Source organism: Zingiber officinale, unplaced genomic scaffold, assembly GCF_018446385.1.
Source record: "Zingiber officinale cultivar Zhangliang unplaced genomic scaffold, Zo_v1.1 ctg167, whole genome shotgun sequence".
NCBI lineage: Eukaryota > Viridiplantae > Streptophyta > Magnoliopsida > Zingiberales > Zingiberaceae > Zingiber > Zingiber officinale.
In genome coordinates, this window is record NW_024589857.1 from 46,392 (window position 1) to 68,838 (window position 22,447).

General features: G+C 35.6%; 1 protein-coding gene across 4 annotated transcripts; it reads left to right on the plus strand.

The window, feature by feature from the left end:
- Positions 1–9,763: 9,763 nt before the first annotated feature.
- On the plus strand, positions 9,764–22,409 carry LOC122036503 (formin-like protein 3). 4 transcript variants are annotated; one of them, XM_042595841.1, is made up of 19 exons: positions 9,764–10,182; positions 10,740–10,960; positions 11,041–11,741; positions 11,828–12,049; positions 12,127–12,547; positions 12,620–13,847; positions 14,464–14,593; positions 15,298–15,369; positions 16,507–16,605; positions 17,196–17,237; positions 17,315–17,395; positions 17,492–17,542; positions 17,621–17,702; positions 17,788–17,882; positions 18,913–18,984; positions 19,090–19,206; positions 19,949–20,017; positions 20,101–20,167; positions 21,738–22,409. In XM_042595841.1, exons 2-19 carry the CDS (start codon positions 10,888–10,890, stop codon positions 21,875–21,877), a joined length of 3,762 nt encoding a protein of 1,253 aa, XP_042451775.1. In that variant the 5' UTR covers positions 9,764–10,182; positions 10,740–10,887; the 3' UTR covers positions 21,878–22,409. The 4 variants fall into 4 exon arrangements, with proteins under 4 accessions (XP_042451775.1, XP_042451774.1, XP_042451773.1 ...); XM_042595840.1 differs by having other exon boundaries at positions 9,764–9,982; positions 10,074–10,960; XM_042595839.1 differs by having other exon boundaries at positions 9,764–10,960.
- Positions 22,410–22,447: the final 38 nt, after the last annotated feature.

Consider the following 22,447-nt stretch of genomic DNA (forward strand, 5'->3'; position numbering starts at 1 on the left):
TTTCTCCTCCAAGCTCTGTCGCCTTCTTCTACTACTACTTTCTCGTCCTTGTTTTTTTTCCTTCTCATTTTCTTTATCTTTTTTCTGAAATTTTGGATAGTGACAGGATTTTGCTTTCGCTCCAACTCTTAACCGAGCTCCATTTCTTCTTCTGAAACTTATAATACTGAATTTGGTGGATACTGGTAAACCGAACGATTTCGTATCTTCTGATAGGCAATCTTGAGGAAGAAAGGAATTGTTCAAGCTGAGTAGTTTTGACTTTTTTTTTCTGTATATATATATATATATATTTGCTGCTTAATATCGGAGTTAAAGAGATTTTATTTAAATTGATAAAAAAATATTTTAATATAATTATATTTTGTGTGAAATTTTTTTTATTAATGGTAGTAAAATATGATAACGTTAATCTCGTCTGCAATTTATGCTCTCTAGCATAATTTGAAAAATCGTGATCCTTATAGTAAGATCCTATTATCTTAAAATTTAAAATTGATTTAAGATAGTGTAGAATTGATTTTTGTAATAGGATGTAGTAAGATCGGAGTAAGATTGGTAGAAGTATTGAGAGGAGAAAGATTGGTGGAAGTATTGAGAGGTAATAAATTTTAACTCGGATTGAATCACGAGGTTTATAATATATCAAATCAAAATTCATACATAAATTTAATAATATTATTTTAAATTTAAAAAATATCATTTAAATCTTTTTAAGAATTTATATTTTTTTTATTATTTTTTTTATTTTATTAAGATTTTAAATTATTTAAACATATGTTTAATTATTTTGAGTTAATTTTTTATCAATAATATTTTGTCATTTCTTTTTTCTAAAATGATGAGTTTTTAGATGTTTATTGTCTAATATTATGTGACATTAACCAGTTTTTAGAAGATTATAGCTTTTATTATATATGTTAGCTACTTTGTTGACCTTTAAATTAAATTATCTTATAAATCAAGGAAATATTTTTGACATTGAATGTTTATTATTGTGTTAATAGAAATTTTATATTCTTCCATTTTATAATATAAAAATATAAATATTATTATTATATAAAATCAATCATGGTGGCAAAACGTTCTATCGAATAAATCAAAATTTCCTTTTTTACCCTTAAAGGAAAATAAGAGAAAAAATTAGATTTGAGATAAAGATAAATGTAAGAGAAAAATATGATGAAAGAGAATGATTAGAGAGAAAGTATGATGAGAGAGAAAGTGTGAAAGAAAGAATGAAGAGAGAGAAAGTGTAATGAGAGAAAATGAGAAAAGAAAGTATGATGGGAGAAAGCATGATGAGAGAAGATGAGAGAGAAAATATGATGTAAGAGAAAGTATGATGGGAGAGGAAGAAGAGAGAGAAAATATAATGAGAAAAATTGAGGAGAGAGAGTATGATGAGAGAGATTAAGGAGAGAGAAAGTATGGTGAGAGAGAAAGTATGATGAGAGAGAAAGTGAACTGTGAGTATAATGGGAGAGATTGAGGAGAGAGAAAGAATGATGAGAGAGAGAGTGTTGAGAGAGAAAGTGTGTTGAGGAAAAAAGGAGGGAGTGTGACAAGAGAAATTGAGGAAAGAGAAAGTGTGATGAGAGAGAAAGTGTGCTGAGAAAAAAGAGAAAAGAGAGTGTGATGAGAGAGATTGAGGAGAGAGAAAGTGTGATGAGAGAGAAAAGAGAGTGTGATGAAAGAGATTGAGGAGAGAGAAAGTGTGATGAGAAAAAAAGAAGAAAGAGAGTGCGATAGAAGAGATTGAGGAGAGAGAAAGTATGATGAGAGAGAAAGTGTAATGAGAAAAAAGGAAAGAGAGTGTGAAATGAGAGATTAAGGAGAGAGAAAGTATGTGATAAAATGATGAGAGAGAAAATATGATGAGAGAGAACAAGGAGAGAGAAGTGATATAAAAGAAAAAATAAATAAATATATTTTGATATTTGATATTAATGGAGAAAATTTTAGTTTTAAGTGAAGGGTATTTTGGGAATAAGGGAATATTTTGATTGATGAAAATAGGGTAATGGCTCATTGAAGGGGAGGTACATGGGAATGAGTCATTACCCAATTTCAAGGATTCATTCCCTTATTTGTATTCATATTCCTATAATCCAAACATTAACAATGGCAATGAATGATTCCCATTCCCATTCCCCACTCCTATTCCCCTAAACCAAACGCCCCCTAAATCACAGACGGCTACTAATCATTTTATCGAGATTTAAACCCTAGACTTCATGATGATAATACTTCATACGCTAGTCAACAGACCGTCCCAAGGGGACTATATAAAATCAATCATAATTCTATGTAATATAGTCCTTAGTTTATAGTGTGGTTCGAGGTCCATCAAGAATTGACCTTTTATATCAAAAGAGTCTCGTATTGAAATAAAAAATAAAAAATATCAAATGGGCATATTATCTTATAGTAGTAGTTACGGTAAGTTAACGTAATATGATAAAATATAAAGTTTTATTCGAATCAAAATTGTTATACATAAATATTATTATATTATTATTTTTTATCAATTTAATAAAAAAATTTAAAATCATTTTAACTTTGTTAAATTAGGTTAATATTCTTGTAATAGTTAATAGTTGTTATAATTCTATTATAATAACTAATACGTAGCTATTATTTAATAGTTATTATAAAATAATTAAAGTGATTTTGGTCGAATTAAAATAATTTTAATAGAGTTTATTAGATTGTAACAACTACTCTACTCCTAATGTTTCGCATTATAGTAATTAAGGATAGTTGTGTTTTTTTACGTAAGTTGTTGTTACCGAAGAAATCTTCAATGATCAATCTCTTCGACGGCAAATTCTGGAATTCAAGTATGGAAGGACGATCATGATAAATAAGGGACGGTATCCTCCATCTTCACCTATAAAATCCTATAATATTAAGGGTTCCATCGTCGAAAAAAGGAGGGAGCCGACTGCCCTGACCTCCTCAACCTCCCTTCCAGATAGATAGGGAAGGACACCAATGCTGAAGTATAAGTGATTATTATATAGTTTAACAGGTATAAAATAGATTATTAAAATATTCACATTAATTATTCTATTTAAAAATTTTATTTTAAAATTTAGATAGAATAGTTATAAAAAAATATAGATTCATTATATTAACGATTTCTTTAGTGTCGATCCCACAGATATGGAGGAATGAGATGTCAGACACATGGTTTAGGATAGCTATAAAATTTTTATATAAATTATCCTATACCTTTCTTAAATTTTAAATTTATAAATAATATTTTTTTAAAATTTAAGAAATAAATTTCATTTTCTGATTATAAATAATATTTTTTTTAAATTTCATTCTCTAATCAGAACATAAAAAGATAGAAAAATTTATATACAGTGTAGTAAAAAATAAATATCTAAATTTAATAAAATAATTTTTTTATTTTAAATAAGAAAGTTGATATGAACAACTTGTACACTTTATATAGTAAGTCCATTTTGCAGTAGGAAAATATTCTCAAATAAAATAAAATATAGAGTGAGATATTCAAATTTTTATAAAAGTGGCTATCGTTAGATGATTTATTAAATGTGAGATGCCTTTTGATTTGAACCTTGAACACCGAAATATGAATATTAGAATAATAGGATAAGTTTTTTTTTCAAAAATAAAGTGTTCGATTATTTTAATTGTTGCCTTTGTAATTTTAATATCATTACGCACCATATTTTTCCTAAAAATACTTTTTAAAGCATTAGCAAAAATACGTTTGAACCTTTCAAATCTTAACATATTTACTTCCATAAAAGTTGTAATAAAAACAATATCTTCATAATAATGTACTTTTTTTTTTTTAGATTTTCTAATTTAATTTGATAAATGCTGCTGCTATAGTTGAAGAATATTTGAAATTTAGGCCACCAAACGTCGAAATTAACACACTTTTAATATTTATTGATTTCCTTAAATAATTTTAAAATCATATTTTAGGTAGAAAAAATATCTATTTCTAATGAAAAACACAATCTGATAAAATAATAAAAGGTGAAAATTAAAAGAGCATTTTTGTTTTATATGAATCATTACACGAACACCCCTATTTATTTTTTTTATAAAAGGTTTCCATCCAACCAATCTTATAAAATGATACAAAATTTTGACCTTATGGTCAATTATATGAATTGCATACATGCTAACGTTATTGGATAAGATAAATCTAAATTATAATAGTTATAAAATTATAATTATTATAATACGAGTGAAAAAAAATAATATCATATAGTATACTTAAGGATAGTCATTGATAATAATCAAATTTATCCTTGAGTTATGTATTTTTAAACACTTCTTTATCAAATTTCATTCGACTATGTTTCTTAGTTTGACTTGAATGAGGAACATCTGATGATTACCATATTTATTCTCGAGTAATGGGGTTACCTTTTCTCAGGCTTCGAGATTATTTCCATCCAAATATTCAAGGCAAGCTCTGTTGAGCAATATGACAAAGATCTATCGAGGTGAGCAATATGTATCTTCTGCTGAGTAATATGTTCTCCCAAACAACACATTCTTATGTGCTATAGTAACTACTACAGTGTTTCAAACTATTAGATTGTTCTTCCAAGCAATATTTCTTAGGTGCTACAATTACATTGCTATAGTCATCCAAGCCATCAAATTATTTTTCCTTGTAATATATTTCTCGGGTGTTATAGTATTTTGAGCCATCATATTATTTTTCAAAGTTATGTATTTCTCGAGTACTATGGTACATCGTTGCTACAGTATTCTGAGCAATCATATTGTTCTTCCAAATGATATATTTATCGAGCACTATAGTACTGCTACATTAACATATTGCTACAGTGTTATGAATAATGTATTCCTCGGGTGCTATAGTATTTCGGGAATCACACTTAATTCGTCGAACAATACGTCTCGCTACTACATGACTACTGATACAATACCGGTACTATAGTATATTGTTATAGCATCCCGACGATCGGAATTCACCGAGCAATACATATTGTTATTACAGTACTGTCGCTACAATAATACTACAGTATCGTTGCCACAATAATACTACGGTACCGTTACCGTGCAATATCACCACAGTACCCCTTGGGTGACTCAGACAATCATACAAGCAATGCAACTCATTGCTACAACACTAGTGCTACGAGACTACTATAGTAGAAATAATTTTCTATAAAAACAATATGTTCTCCCAAAGTGTATTTGTCTTTTGCCACAAATATGTTCTCCCAATCAATCACATTTTTCAGATGTTATAATAATTGCTACATTATCTCATTGCTACAGTACTAATGCTTTTCCATTAGAGCTTGAAAAACCTTAAAGCATAATGACCTAAGAATCTCTAACAACTTACTTGCTAATAATCCGACAATATCGATATAGGATCTAACATCTATCTCCTTTGGCTCTCAACGGCCTGACAAGGTCGGGTATTACATGAAAATTTCTTTTCAAGGGCTATATATAAAGAAGGCACTGAGGTAAATAAGAGGGGTAGTTGTTTCTCTCACGAGCAAGGTGACTATTCTCCAAATCTTAATTATTTAACACGTTTTCTATTTACTTTTTCTTATTACTTTAAATTCTTCTTCTATTCTTGAATGGAAAATTGACTTGAGCGTTATAGATTTTTGAATTTCGGTCCGAGGTAAAATCATCTAAGAGGTCGGTGGAGAGGAGGTACTCGACCAAATAAAAAACGGTAATTTATCAAAATGTGCACTTGAAAATTTGAATTTATCAAAAGACGTACACTATTTTGATATTTACCAAAGAACACACTTTTTTAAAAGCATTTTCTATTTTACCCTCATGATAATTTGACTTTTTCTATTGTTTTTCTTTCCTTCATTATATTTTTCTCACTTCTCTCTCTCCTCTGTCGACAGAATATAGAAATAACATTAGTCAATCTTTAATCACATTTTAATACATTTGAAGAAGCTAAAATAAATAATGGACACCAGATTTGAACTCCTTGCAATTTTAGAAATCCACAGGAACTTAAATGGGTGTAATCGAAGCTTTCTAGGTCGATCAGTGGGTTTCGGTCAAAACCCACTGATAGACCTAGAGAGCTCCGATTGCACTTATTTCAGTTTCTATGGATTTCTAAAATTACAAGTAGTTCAAATATGGTGTACATTATTTATTTTGGCTTTTTATAGATGTTAACAAACAAAATCAAAGAATCGGCATAAAAGTCAACGTTGGGCCTGATTTAAGTCCATATCAGGCCCAATGTGAGTTTTTTTGCCGATTCTTTGATTTTACTTGTTAACATCTATAAAAAGCCAAAATAAATAATGGACACCATATTTGAACTCCTTGCAATTTTAGAAATCCATAGAAACTGAAATGGGTACAATCGGAGTGTTGGTGCAACATCCCTCAGGTCAAGGTTGACCTGATTGACCAAGCTGAGTCTTGGTTTGAGTTTAGATGTCTGACAATAAGAAATTGATTGAAGAAGAGTCAAGTAGGTCAAAGTTGACCGGATACTTGACTGGGAAGTCCTAACTGGGATGTTAGGTAGAATGGAAGTCCTGGTGAGTGAAGCCAGGCAGAAGGAAAGTCCTAGTGAGTGAAGCTAGGCAGATTGAAAACCCTAGTGAGTGAAGCTAGGTGAAAGTCCTGGTGAGTGAAGCCAGGTGAAAGCCCTACTGAGTGAAGCTAGACAGATGGAAAACCCTAGTGAGTGAAGGTAGGTGAAAGTCCTGGTGAGTGAAGCCAGGTGAAAGCCCTAGTGAGTGAAGCTAGGCAGATGGAAAACCCTAGTGAGTGAAGCTAGGTGAAAGTCCTGGTGAGTGAAGCCAGCCAAGGGAAAATCCAGATGGATCAAGGATGATCGGACATCTGGTGTTGGGAAGTTCAAGTAGGTCAAAGGATTGACTGGATACTTGGCACGAGGAAATACAGATAAGTCAAAGGGATTGACCAGACATCTGATGGAAGTCCAAGTAGGTCAAGGGAGTGACCAGATACTTGGCATGAATAGAAAAGTCCAAGTGGGTCGAAGGGATTGACCAGACACTTGGTGGGAAGTCTTAGCAGGTCAAAGGAGTGACCAGATGCTAGGCATGATGTACCAACAGGTCAAGGTTGACCGGATGTTGGTTTAAGAGGCTTGGGACTTGGTTTTGGGCAAAAACCAAGTGCTGGATCGATCAGTGGATCGATCCAGGAGATGGATTGATCAGTGGATCGATCCAGGCCTTTCCTAAGCGAACAGAGAGCCTCTGGATCGATCCGTGGATCGATCCGTGGATCGATCCAGATGTCCCAATCGATCAGTGGATCGATTGGGACGCGGCTGCTTCGCGCGATAAGCGCTGGATCGATCCATGGATTGATCGAGGCGTTTTTCCCAGAGCACAGAGGCGCTCTGGATCGATCCGTGGATCGATCCAAAGCCTCCCCGATCGATTGGGAACATTCGAATCGATCGGGATCCGACCGTTGCGTCGGGTTTATAGCCGCAGGCGAACGTTGTCTTCGGCATATCTTCACCGATTCACTTCAGATCTCTCGCCAGCTCCTCCACAACACTCACAAAGCTCAGATCGCCAGTTCTTGAAGGATCTTGGAAGTTCTCCAAGTCAAGAGGCGGATCAAAGCCAAGAAGAGAAGCTAGGGTTAGGGTTTATACTCATTGTAAGCTTGTAAGCTTGTATTTCTTGTATCCTTTCCCTCTCTTCTTGTATTGAGTCTTGTAGGGCTTCTCCGCCCTTGGTAGTTACCATAAAGGAGAGTTTTATTAGTGGAGGGTGTGTGTGTTGGTGTGGATCCTTAGATTAGTCACCTCTTGTGAGGTGGATACCAAGTAAACCAACCGTGTTAGCGTTGTGTGATTGCTTCTTTGTATTTCCGCTACACATCTTTGAAGGAACAAGCAACGCCGACCACCGAGCGAACGCGACGAGCTATTCACCCCCCCTCTAGCTACTTTTGGTCCTAACACGGAGCTCTCTAGGTCCATCAGTGGGTTTTGACCGAAACTCACTGATCGATCTAGAAAGCTCCGATTGCACCCATTTTAGTTTCTATGAATTTCTAAAATTACAAGGAGTGAAAATATGATGTCCATTATTATTTTTGGCACTCCTAGTGGTGGACCAGAGGTTTTGAAAAATCCTAAATCTCTCTTTCTTTTGTTTCCTTTTTTTTTGTTTAGGCCTGATATTAAGAGATATCATGCCCACGTTGGGCCTGATATCTCTTCATATCAGGCCCAATGTGGCCCTGATATCTCTTCAAATCAGGCCCAACGTGGGCCTGATATGGAATGATATCAGGCCCACGTTGGGCCTGATATGATTCCATATCTGGCCCAACGTGGGCTTTTATGTCGATTCTTTGATTTTACTTGTTAACATCTATAAAAAGCTAAAATAAATAATGGACACCATATTTGAACTCCTTGCAATTTTAGAAATCAATAGAAATTGAAATGGGTCCAATCGGAGCTCTCTAGGTCCATCAGTGAGTTTTGACCGAAACCCACTGATCGACCTAGAAAGCTCCGATTGTACCCATTTCAGTTTCTATGAATTTCTAAAATTACAATGAGTGAAAATATGATGTCCATTATTATTTTTGGCACTCCTAGTGGTGGACCAGATCTTTATTTTTTTTTTTTATATAAGTTACCTTTCCGACATCTAGGTATACTCACATATATACATCTAAACCCTAATACTTATCTTCCTCTTCATCATTCTCTGACATGAGCCTCAGAATGGATATCCCGAGGAACCCCTAGTCATCATTCAAACCCTCTTCTTATTGTCTACTTTCGCCTAGGCTTGCAAAAATACGTCATCATTCTCATTGTAATTTAGAAATTAGCGATCAAGTTATCATCAAAGTCAACTTATCGATGATTCACCCATTTCAGTTTCTATGGATTTCAAAAATTACGAGTTCAAATATGGTGTCCATTATTTATTTTGGCTTTTTTATAGATGTTAACAAGTAAAATCAAAAAATCGACATAAAAGCCCACGTTGGGCCTGATATCATTCCATATCAGGCCCACGTTGGGCCTGATATGATTCCATATCGTGCCCAACGTGAGCTTTTATGCCGATTCTTTGATTTTGCTTGTTAACATCTATAAAAGCCAAACTTCTTGTAATTTTAGAAATCCATAGAAACTGAAATGAGTGCAATCGGAGCTCTCTAGGTCCATCAGTGGGTTTTGACCGAAACACACTGATCGATCTAGAAAGCTCCGATTGCACCCATTTAAGTTCCTGTGGATTTCTAAAATTACAAGGAGTCCAAATCTGGTGTCCATTATTTATTTTGGCTTCTTCAAATGTATTAAAATGTGATTAAAGATTGACTAATGTTATTCCTATATTTTGTCGACATAGGAGAGAGAAGTGAGAGAAATATAATGAAGAAAAGAAAAACAATAGAAAAAGTCAAATTATCATGAGGGTAAAATAGGAAATGCTTTTAAAAAAGTGTGCTCTTTGATAAATACCAAAGTAGTGTACGTCTTTTGGTAAATTCAGATTTTCAAGTGCGCCCTTTGATAAATTACCGAAAAAAATAAAAAACGACATCATAAATTATATTATTTTATCAGGAGAGACAAATGGGGCGGAGAATCCTTTTAATAAAGGACTTTTCTTTGATTTTTGCATTACAAATTTGCTTGAATAAAACTGAAAATGGTGTTAGAAAGCAAAATTTTGGGTTATATTTGTAAAACTGAAAAAAAAAATTCAAACGCACTGCGGCTTTTGGGCGTCCCCAGTAGACTCGTTCCCGCTCCATCGTTCCCCTTCGCTGCTCGATCCAGATCCGCTTCGGTTTCGCTTTCCACCCCCGATCTGATTGGAATCCTCCGGTGGTGCCGCCGCCCTCCTTCTTCGTCTCCTCCTGGTCGATCCGCAAACTCGTCTCCTCCCGACGGCGAACCGCCCCCTCCTCTCGCCGCCGGTAGACAGCGGTAATCTCTTTTGCCTCGTCCTCCAGTCCTCCTCTCTGTTACCGGACAGGAAATCGATCGAGATTCACCTCCCCCTCCTCCGGTTCTCCAGCTTGCGCGCGACCATTACAGTCCCAAGTTCTCCAGCACGAGGCCACCCGGCGGCGGCGGCCACTGCCCTTCCATTCCCGCGGAACACTGTCGTCGCAGTCTCGGCTCCGGTGAGAATCGGAGAGTTCACCGAGGTTCTCAAAGCGGCTACTTTACATAATCCCATCTCAAAGTGGATAATTGATGAAAGTATATTTTTTTGTCAGCTAGCTCTATTTTTGTAAACAAAAAATTGGGAACAATTCCTATTGTTTCCTTCTGAAATTCAAAGGTAGCAATTGAGAAGTTGCATCCTTACAATTACTTTTTCTCTTCAAGGCCATAGTCTTTTACAAAATATAAACCGGCATCGACTAGATTTACTTCCATAATTTGTTTAGTCAATATCTTTGTTTAATTCCTATGGTTCCCAAGTAATTTTTAGAAACATACTTATACTGACAGCCTCTCCAAGTTGGCCTCTCGGACATCATTTGCTTTGACCTCCTTGTGCAATTAATGCACATGTAATTACTGCTTGCTGACAGAACTTCAAGTTGAGACTCTTAAGTGCCTGGCATAAGCATTTAGTTATCAAGCCTTTAAAGGAAAAATTTTTGGTAAATTTTCCTGAAAATATGCTTGATATCTCCATTTGACATTATCAGTGCTGTGTTTGTTATTACAGGGATACAGTTGAAATTTGAAGTAGTACCTGCATATGATTTGATGTTCAGCGCTATGTTGTAACTAATATTATAGGTCGTCTCTTTGCGGCATAAGTTAACTTGACCTGCATTCTCTACCTACGCAGCCAAACAAGTATCTTTTCTCAGATGTCCTTCTTTACCAGGTTCTTTTACAAAAGACCACTTGATGGTTTGCTAGAATTTCTGGACAGAGTTTACAGTAAGCATTTAGCTATTTTAGTTGTGTATATGTATTATATATGTTCTTCAATTAAGCTATTTTTGGTTGTCATGGTGCAGTTTTTAATTCATGCTTCTCAACTGAGGTCCTACCTGATGGATTATACAATATCTATTTGCATGAAATTGTCACTGAACTGCATGAAGAGTATGCTGGTTCTTCTTTCCTCGCATTCAACTTTAGGGAGGGAGAAAAAAGAAGTCAATTTGCAGAAATTTTATGCCAATGCGATGTTACTATAATTGAATATCCACACCATTTTGAAGGCTGTCCACTTCTTCCTTTATTGCTTGTTTATCACTTCCTTCGAGTCTGTGATTATTGGCTGTCTCTCAGGGATAATCAGAATGTTATACTGCTACACTGTGAAAGAGGGAGCTGGCCTTTGTTAGCATTTCTTTTAGCTTGTTTTTTGACTTATAGAAAATTGCATAGTGGCGATCAGAGAACTCTAGATGTTGCATATAGGGAGGCTCCTAAAGGCCTTCTGCGGCTTTTGTCTCCATTGAACCCATTACCATCTCAGCTGCGATACCTGCAGTATGTTGCTAGAAGGAATATCACCCCACAATGCCCCCCTGTGCAACGGGCTCTTTCTTTAGACTGTCTTATTCTTCGAGGTGTTCCAATCTTTGACTCAGATAATGGCTGCAGACCACTAATCCGTATTTCAGGACAGAATATCCACAAAAGTGATGGCCTTTTTGTGGGCACGCTTTGTATGACGTCCAAGAAGAAACCTTTATGTCGCTACCAACAGGTATATAGTACTTCTGTTTCTTGCTTGTGTAGCACTATATTCTGAAGTGCCCTGCTGAAACATGTTGAGATTGTATCTCCTTGCAGGACGAGTGTGATGTTATAAAAATTGATATCCAATGCCTAGTACAGGGAGATGTTGTTTTGGAATGTGTCCATCTTGATTTAGATCCAGAGAGGGAAGTCATGATGTTTCGTATGATGTTCAACACTGCTTTCATCCGATCTAACATACTCATGCTGGACTATGATGATGTGGATACACCCTGGGATGCAAATAACCAGTTTCCGAAAGGCTTTCGGGCAGAGGTATACGTTGCATATTCTACACCTGAAGCTATTTGAATAATTATTGATGCTGTTGCCTCATCTAATTCAATCTCTAGGTGCTGTTTGGTGATATCGGTAACATCGCTCCTAGAGCTCCAACTGTGGCTTTTAATGGAGACGTAAAAGGTGGATTGCCTATAGAGGCTTTTGCAAAGGTACAAGAACTTTTCAATGGCGTTGAGTGGCTTGAAAGAAGTGATGATGATGCATTCTGGCTGCTTAAACAAATATCAACAAATGCACTGCAAGAAAAACTTGAAAAGCTGATTTTAACAGATACTAAGGAGATTTCAACTATTCAAAGTAAAGCGGGTTTACAGATGTCTCTAATGTCAACGTCGGAATCTGATGAGGAAAAAGATTCTGTAACTTCAGATTCTGTTTCTTCAGTGGACAATGAAAAGGTTCAACATGTCTCAAGCACCAGCATAGACATGGAAAACGAACTCGGCATTTCCAAGGATTCTCAACTTAAAGGTAAGCTTACCTTGATATACTTATATTTCACGGTTAAGTAGGAACATTAAACTAATATAATTGGTGTAACAGATTCCCAGCAGCCCATTTCCAGAATTGCTGATCTTGGCACAAGCCTCCAAGTGCCACTGTTGGTGTCACCTTCAGTTTCTCAATCTTCTGAGAGGAATCTTGAGTCTAGAGAATCAGAAAGACCAATTTCTATTCCTCAAGCTGCTGCACCACCTGCACCTGCATTTCCACATCCATCCACTAAGTCATCTAGTAAAGATTCCTTTCTACCATTGTTACCTCCTCTTTCTTCCTCCATGGTTAATATACTTTCAGTACCACCACCACCTCCTCCCCCTCTTGTTCAAAGTAAATGTCTCAATCCGAAGCAATTGCTTCCGTCTTCACCTTTGCCGCCACCTCCACCACTTCCTCCTCCTCCCACTCAAAGTAAACGTCTTAATTCAACTCCAGGTTCTCCCCCTCACCCTACATTCACATCTAATAAAGATGTGAAACAAACTCCATCACCACCGCTGCCACCACCACCACCACCACCACCACCACCTCCTCCTCCTACCCAAAATAAATGCCTCAACACAACACCTCCATCACCATCGTCGTCACCATTAGCTTCTATTCAAACTAAATGTCGCAATCCGCCGCCGCCACCACCACCTCCTCCTGCTTTGTCTGCATTCACATTCAATAAAAATCTTCAACGGATTCCCCCTCCCCCTCCTCCTCCTTCAATGTCATCTAGTAAAAGGCCCTTATCTGCGTCACCTACTAATCCTCCTCAACCACCACCTCCACCTCCACCTCCACCTCCTTCTATTAAATTGAACAAGGTTCCTGGCCATGCTCTCCCATCTGTTCCTCCAGTTGCATCTACCAGAGCTCCATTGCCTCCTCCTCTTCCCCCTCCTCCTCAAAATGGAAAAGGGAATATTCCACCCCCATCAGCTCCTCTTAAATCCAGTAGCAAATTTGTGCCTCCACCACCACCTCCAGTGCCAAAGCCTCCTGGAATTGTGCCTCCTCCTCCACCACCCTTGCAAGGAGGGGTTCGTAGAGTTCCAGGTCCACCACAGCCTCCTGGACTGAAGGATTTCAATACTCTAGCACCACCTTCTTCATTGCTAGGCAAAGGAAGACTAACTGCTCCGAGTTTTGGAAATGTTCGTGGATCTTTGCAGTCTATTCCACCAAAGAAAACTTCATTGAAGCCATTACACTGGGTGAAGGTTACCCGAGCAACACAAGGAAGTCTTTGGGCTGATTCTCAGAAGCATGGAAGTCAAACCAGGTAGATCAAGAACAAGAACTCTTATGGTCATTGTTTGATATCTCAAACAGATTGGTTATTACAGTGGTATTTGGTAGATTATTGATTTGATGTTGCTTTTGAATGTCTAAAGTTTCTCATTATGCATGCTTGTGATGTTAAAGCGAGGGTGTGGTACTTTAAATATTTATGCCGTGTTCACAAAGATGGAAAGAAATCAATCCCATAGAATTAGAATGGTTCCCGAGAACAATTTGGAGGATTAGTGTGGTTCCCAAGCACTGTCAATTCTTTCCCTTGTTTACCCTGAGTTAATTGTGAGACGTTGGAAGGGACAAAGGAAACCATGGATTCAATTACATCATGAACAGTGCTTGAGAAGAAGATAGTACTGTGCTCGGGAACTGTGCAATCCATACAATTGTTTTCCTTTTGTTTTTGTAAACACAACATTAATTCCGCTGCAAGTTTTGACAAAAGCTCCTCATGTAGCACAAATTTCCTAAGAGAAGCATTATTTCAGTGCTTAAAATCTAAGAAATTCTGGTTTATTACGTAAGTTTTCCAACATTTTATCTGTGAGAAACTTGTTTCTTCCTGAGTTTGAAATCTAATGCTTTCTTAACCTTATGGATAGGGCACCTGAGATAGATCTATCTGAATTAGAAAGCCTCTTCTCAGCAACAGTTGTTACCAATGAACGTGGGCGGGATAGGATTGGAGCACAATGTGGTTCTGGCACCAATAAGTCTGAGATTGTTCATCTGGTGCTCAACATATTATCGTTTGAACTCTTTTATATTTGTGAATTATTCGATCTTGAAATCATGTTTTAGCAACACCTAGTCGTTTGCACAACTTGCTAATTGCCGTATGTAGTTTATTGTTAGGAAAAAACCTATCTTGTTTGAACCTTAGTGTTCCTTCACATGCTTTGATACTTTATTGTCTTGATGTTTCTCTACTATATATCTTGTTCATCATGGTAACAATTGGGGATCTGTGGTTTTGTCTCTAGTTGTTCGTCTCTATGTTTGTGCTTTAAAGGGCTTCATATTTGACCTATGTGTTTCCAATAGCCAAAGTTATATTTTAGTTTTTCGATTTAAACCAAATTTGTAACTGCTCATTAATTTTTACAACTTACTTTGATGTGGACTTCTTATGCTAGTCAAAATGTCGTGTTTGATTTTTTGTTTAGTTGGACCACAATCAAGTGCATAAGTATGAATTCATGTGATGTTTAGTATAGACAAAATTGCATCCATAGATATGCATGCATTTATATACCCTTCCTGAAACATCAGTCTTTTAGGGCACTTAATTGTATAATATGGCCAAGTAATAGTTGATAGCTTTCACTCCTTGTGGAACTCGTTTGGGATAGCTGGGTCTGCTCATTTTTTTCCATGCAAAAAGATAACACTTAGTCCTAGGTACAAAATGATTAACTGTTTCTTTTTATTATCAGATTGATATGCGCAGGGCAAATAATTGTGAGATTATGCTTACAAAAATCAAGATGCCTCTTTCTGTTATGATTGTAAGTTCATTTGTCCATTATTAATATGTACCTTAACTTTTGATATTTAATGAAAGTATTCATATATTTTCCATTTTGCTTGCTTGCTGGCATATAAGAAATGTCCTTGTTTTTGAAGCACTTCATTCAATAAATATTTCATTATCAGTATTCACACTTATCTTCTAAGAGCATAATCTTCAGAATCTAAGAGCCATATATATCCATCATACGCATACATTGCACTGTCAGTTTGTTAGGTTCAGTTGGAGAAATAGAGTAGATGAATGAAATTTGATATTTTGTTGAGTTGTTGAAGTCTGAGATCGGCTTTGAGATTGTTACTAAATGTCAGGTAACTTGTGTGTTGTATTATATTAGGACAATTAGATCAAGTCATTGACTCTGTAACAGAGGTGAACATAATTGCAAATCCAAGAACAATTTTTTCCCATGTAAGAAAAAACAACTCATACATTAAAGCAAAGTAGCAAACACATTTTGCTGCATTTTAAGACTTTAGTTGCTTTGATACTTTATCTCATTTTTTCCTATTTCATGACCTACCCCACGGCACCTGGTAGTTCTAATATGCTTGCCTATTTCTACTAACCCACATTGGTGCCTCCTATCTCATGTACTTTTCTATCCAGTGGCTTAGATATTATTTGCTCATTGCTGCTTCTCTCAATATGCTTCATTCTCCTATCTCATGTGCTTCTGCTATCACTTATAATCCATTCTAGGAGATACTCTGGTGTTACTCATGTTCTATTAAGTCTTGGTGTCTCCTTTCCCATATACTAGGATGCACTATAATAGATATTCTTTCCTCATTGCTGCTTTCTTGTTATTCTTTCATGCTGTTCTACTATCCCTTTTAATCCCTTATTCTTTCATGCTGTTCTACTATCCCTTTTAATCCCTTCTTTCAGATGTTGTGGTTCTGCTAATGCTTTTCATATATATATGGTCAGATATGAAAATTGTAAGTTTTGGTCTCTTGTTTTCTTAAATATAATATACTAGTTTCCGGTTTTAATAAAGCTAGTTTCTTTCCCCTGGGATTTGTTTTTTTTCCCATTGTTCATTTTATTTGTACTATAAATCTTTCTACCAAACCTTGTGTATACTTATTCCTCTGTTCTTTATCTCCAGACTGCCGTTTTAGCTTTGGATTCCTCAGTTTTGGACATAGATCAAGTGGAAAATCTGATCAAGTTTTGTCCTACAAAAGAAGAGATGGAGATGCTAAAGGTGAGGTGCCAACTTTGCTCAAAATTTCTATGTTTGGAGATACCTGGCTTATGAAAGATTGTTACCATAACTATGATTTGGTCTGATTTGCTTTTCTCATCTTATCTTATCCACGTATCTTATTGGAATCAAGTAGAAAATGATGGTCTCCTGCTGCTCCTTGATTTTAACATCATTTATGACCTGTGTTCTTCTTTATGAATTCTGTTGACCAGTTGAATTCCTTTAATTCTATCTAAAAGCTTTTCTTAAGCTATAATCTTTGAACTAGCATCATTAGAAACAAAAAAGAATAGTTTTTGTTTTTCTAAAGCTTACCTTGTTTGGCTATTTTGACAGTATTGTGACCATTTTTGTAATGTAGATCACCTATTTTAGTTAGTTCTAGTGCTAGAGCTTTTTTACTAATTCTGCAATTTCAACTATGTGACGTAATTTGTCTGTGGGCCCATCGTTACATCAAAAGTCACTTGAAAGAAAATGTGTTATACAATAGCGATTTTCCTATCTCTTGTCAAAGTTTAGTATGTTTTAATTTGTTTCATTGATTATGGTCCTTTGCCTTTCCTAATTGCTATATTATCATTCAGAATTATACAGGCAACAAAGAAATGCTAGGACCATGCGAACAGGTGTGCAGAGTTCCCTATGAAAAATATTGTCTAAATTTTCATTCTCACTGACTGGCATTTATTTTTAATTCTGTTAGTTTTTTATGGAGCTAATGAAGGTTCCCCGTGCAGAGTCCAAATTAAGGGTTTTCTCTTTTACAATTACGTTTTCCACTCAGGTACTTTTCTTACTTCTATTTTGTTGATATTAATTTGTATCCAAGGCCTAATATTCTTACTGTAGTGGGGACGTTTATTGTATTTAAATTTAACAGGTGAATGAGCTGCGGGGAAATTTGAAAACAATCAATGATGCAACTAGAGAGGTACTTTTGGTGCTAGCCATCATTCTGCTTTGCATGCTGCTCTGCCATATCGGTTTGAGATATTCTCAATGATTTTAGGTTAAAGAGTCTCCGAAATTGCGGCAAATAATGCAGACTATTCTTACATTGGGTAATGCCTTGAATCAAGGCACTGCTCGAGGTGAAATTTGAAGGAAAAAAAAATCCTCTGAATGGTTTTTCATCTCAACCAGATGTTACTTTGTTCTCGTTTATAATTTTGGCAGGCTCTGCTATTGGATTTAGGCTAGACAGTCTTCTGAAATTGTCAGATACTCGAGCAAGAAACAACAAAATGACATTGATGCACTATTTATGCAAGGTAGATTAGACTACAATCACCACTTATTTAGTTGAATTTAAAATTCCCTGGCAAGATAGCCATGTTTAGCATCCGTTTCATGGGATTTAAGTTTTTAGTTAATGAACCTCAAACACCAGAGGGTTTTATGTGCAATATAAATCCACCAAGAGGATGGTTATAGACAGGATTATCAACCCTTGTAGTTCTTGTCATCATTGCCAGTGTGATAGATAATCGATAGAAGTCCATATTGCAGTAATTTACTGTAATTTAATATTATAAACTAGACCTTGTTTCCTATTACATTACGAAGAAGCTTGAATTTCTTATTGGGGAGCCCCCAGGGCGTCGCACAGACAGTCGACGCATGACATCTCTGGCGTAATGGCCAGAGGTCGATTATCAGAAACTGACGACCTAGGGTTTATCCATCATGCGTCTGACGCTTATGTACCTGTATGTACCTCCCTCCATATTCGTGGGGCTGACACTAGGGGGACCGTTAATGTAGCGGGTCTACATTTGAATTCCTTATTGGGGTGTACATACTTTTATGAACCTCAACATAGTTCTGGCATTTGAATATTATAGTTGGTTGGTTTTTACTCTGTTCTCACATGTGTTTAAATTTATTTTTTTTCAACTATGCACCCATTTAGTATACACCAAATTATTAGTCTAATTCATTACTATGAATCCTGGCTAGAAAAGTTTGGTTTTTAATTTGTCCATGCCCTTTGTCCTTCTTCCTCTATTTTCATAAATACCACAATAAGCCCTGAGTCCTGACTATTTGGTCAGCTTTCTCTTTGTTGTAACAAAAATAATTGATCTAGTTATTAAGTAAGAGTTTGTTGTCAATAAGTAGGACATTATGCTGGCTCTACTGACCACAATAAGTAGGACACTTGAACTATCTCAGCCTCCACTTTCCAGTTGCTAACTTGAAATGGGATTTGACTTCTTTCATTAATTATCAAAACAGTTCTGTATATTATGGTGGAACCATTGACATTTTATTGCTTCTTTTTGTGGGTATGCTAAAAAGCTTCTCGCAGAGAAAATGCCAGAGTTGCTTGATTTTGATAAAGACTTGATTCATTTGGACGCAGCCTCCAAGGTAGTTTATTAATTCAACTGAATCAAATTTATTCACCTGATCAACATGTATAAGTTTCAATTGTGTTAAGAGTCTTCGCAGTAATCTGGTTTTAGCAAAACACAGATCCAGTTGAAGATAGTAGCTGAAGAGATGCAAGCTGTCAGTAAAGGTCTTGAAAAAGTTGAACAGGAACTCAATGCCTCTGGAAATGATGGTGATATATCAATGGGTTTCAGAGTGGTCTGTATGCAATGATACTGATTTGACTTTTATGTTATTTTGAATGCTATAGTAACTAATGTGGTTGAGCTAATGACACGCCATTTAAAGATGATATATTTAGTTGTGTTAATGGCATGGAAATAAAGTCAGACTAGGTACAGTCTGATAGGATACAATCTCTTAAGACTTGAGGAAAATATGACCAGATGCTATTCTTTGAAAATCCTACGGCTACTCTTGTTTCTACCTACTAAGAATTCATGTTAAAGTTTGTTGTGTTAGATTGCGGAAGCTCAAAATTTTCTGACTTTTGACATCAATGTAATTTGTTAATTCAAAAGGTCAAATTTTCATTCCAATTGGTTAACTACTATATATTATTTGGAGACAATATGTTGTTTTTTTTTGTAAGAAAACTGGCGTCAATATGCCTGCTAGAGTTATATTACATAGATGCAAAAAACAGAAAAGAAATCACAAAACCAAAACCAAAATGGACATGGAAATGCCCACTGGGTTTTATAGGACATCTTTGATGCCTAACTCAACGTAGCACATTAATCCCAAATCTCCACATTATGACATAAGAACTCTGCTTAGGCTTCATATAGGCCAGACTGTAGCATTTTAAAAGTGATCTGGTTCTAGAGCAACCTTGGCAATGTATGCACAACCATCCTTTTTCTCCCTTTTTATAGAGTTGCGTGATCACTCAAAATAATTAACTTTATTTTCTATGATTCTATCCTTGCAATTTTAGGCCTTGAAAAATTTCCTTGATGTTGTTGAAGCCGACGTAAGGTTCCTTACATCATTATATTCCGAGGTGGTAAGTACCTGTTCATATCCCTCGCATCATGTTGAGTGTTTTTAATCATTATTCCTTAATTGCTTGAGTGTTTTTTGTTATAGGGAAGAAATGCAGATTCCTTGTCTCAATATTTTGGAGAAGATCCAGCCCGTTGTCCCTTTGAGCAAGGTTATCTTTGTTTTATGGATTCTCTCACTTTTTTTCTTAAATGCATTAGTACGGTTTTTGATATCTGATTTTTCATTCAAAATGTTGCCATATTGGAAAGGTTCGTAGGTTTTAAAAAAATGTTCTACTAACTCATTGTTGAATCACTGTTCTCTGCCATCTCAGCTCCTTAATCTATTGTGATTCTGAACTTGAGATTACTCCAGATTCAGATATCAATTTTTCTAAATGTTAAGTTTCTTCGACTTAGTCATGACACAATTGGACAACTAGAAACCGGCTATATGTTGAGTTTCTTCCATTTAATCACGACAAAATTGAATAATTGGAAACTGACTCTGGACAATACAAATATCTTATGGAAAACTTTGGAACTTTGGTTTAGATGGAGTTACCAGATTATCATCAATAAGGAAGGATAAAACTCCACGAATATGAGACCTATGTCAACAAAAAGTTCCATGAAAAATTACAAGATCATTTCTAGAATTTGAAATCTCCTATCTACTTTCTCCTTCCGTTCTTCATACTTATAGAAAGCTAACAAACGTTTTGAAAGCCTTTAATTATCCTTGGTATCTTATTGTCTAAGTTCTAATGAATGTGAAGCTTGAATTCTGGTGATGCGCTTTACAAAGAAACTAAAGGCGTAAAGTTAAGTCCAGTTAAGATCTAGTACATAAAATTTAACATCAGAGAAATACCAAGAAATAGAAAAAGAAGAAAATGGAGTAATTAACTTGGATAAATAGACTATCTTATTATTTTAGATCTGTTTGTAACAAGGAAAAACTTATGTGATATTTTTAATATAGTGGTCAGTTAACATAGAGATGGTTCTGGAGTATGCGAATGTTGCAACTTGTGTGGTCTTTAGGTGAAAAAAATTTGATAAGGTTGTGGTAAGACATGCTGCATATCTTGGAGCTCGCTTACTTGGGTGGATGTAGGTCAATAAATGGAAGGATAACCAGAAGAATTGATTGAGAAAAATTTGTCCAACCTCCTGTTTATTTAGGGGACAAATGGTTGCGTGGGTCAGTGTGCTAATCGTTCCTTTAATTTTTTGGTTTACTTGGGATGTACTATTGAGGACAGATAAATCAATTCGAGTTGAAGTTGTCATGGTTAGAGGGGTAAAGCGAGATCAAAGATCAAATAAATATTCATAAATAAAAGAAACCAAAATGAATTACTAGTTGTCTTGTTTATAAAATTTTGTCACAGTTTTGATTCCACTTAATATACTTACACCATTTCTCCTAATTGATCCATTCCATCTTTATACACCATCTATTGGTTTTCTTATCTTTAGAAACGTGTTTTAATGCCAATTATTCACAGTTGAGTTACTGCTATCATTTGCCAAATGAAGAATACGTAGTTGTTTTTGTTGTTCCTGAAGTGTCAAGTAGAATAATGTAGATGTATTGGTGTCTGGAATTAAAGCACCGATCTGAATAGCTTCTCTAGATGCACATTTTCCTGATGTTGAGATGCAGTTACTTGTTCTTTAATTAACGCTGATGTATATACCTAATGACTTTTTTGCAATTAAACATTTCTGCAGTTACATCAATTTTAGTAGTCTTTGTAAATACGTTCAAGAAATCTCGTGAAGAGAATGAACGAAATGATGAAGCTGAAAAAAAGAAAATGGAAAAGGAGGCATTGAAAGAAAAATCAAAAACTCCTGCCAAACAACATTGAGATTTCACTTGAAAGCTTTCGTACCTTGAGCCAGAAAAATCCACAGTGCAGCAGAACCACCAAACAAGTCAGCCAATTAAATGTTGGCATGCGATTATAGTTATGGTCTTTTGAGGTCTATACTATTTGGAGGATGGTTATGATAAAGCTGCCAGTTACTCTGAGACACTAATCTATCAACATTCTTATGAAAAACTGCAAAGTTAGGTTGCATAAGCTGTTCAATGGTAATTCTCTTATCTTTGTTTAGAAACAATTTAACTTATGCACGTATAATACATTCTCCCTGCTTGAACACCGATTTCACCTCTTAGATGAGTTGCAAATGAAGGCACATGCATCTGACATAGAAACTTGGAATCCCCGCTTTTCTTTTCTTTTTTTTCCTCACTTTTTGCCACAGAAGCCTTGAGATATAGATCATGCTATGGTTGGGATGCACTGTTATGATTAGTTATATGCTTTAGCAGCATGTAAAGTAGAAGTGTTGTAGGTACACATCTATGATTCCAACATGTTTATTAGCAAGTCAGTGAATACATTTTACCAACCTCAATTTCCTCAATGGAT

What these genes read in the sequence shown, in the direction of transcription:
- LOC122036503 (XM_042595839.1), top strand. Translation starts at nt 10,888, where the DNA reads ATGTCCTTCTTTACCAGGTTCTTTTACAAAAGACCACTTGATGGTTTG. An exon ending in AAGAGATGGAGATGCTAAAG is followed by an intron (nt 16,606 to 17,195) that starts GTGAGGTGCCAA and finishes ATTATCATTCAG; the next exon opens with AATTATACAGGCAACAAAGA. An exon ending in TCAATGATGCAACTAGAGAG is followed by an intron (nt 17,543 to 17,620) that starts GTACTTTTGGTG and finishes CAATGATTTTAG; the next exon opens with GTTAAAGAGTCTCCGAAATT.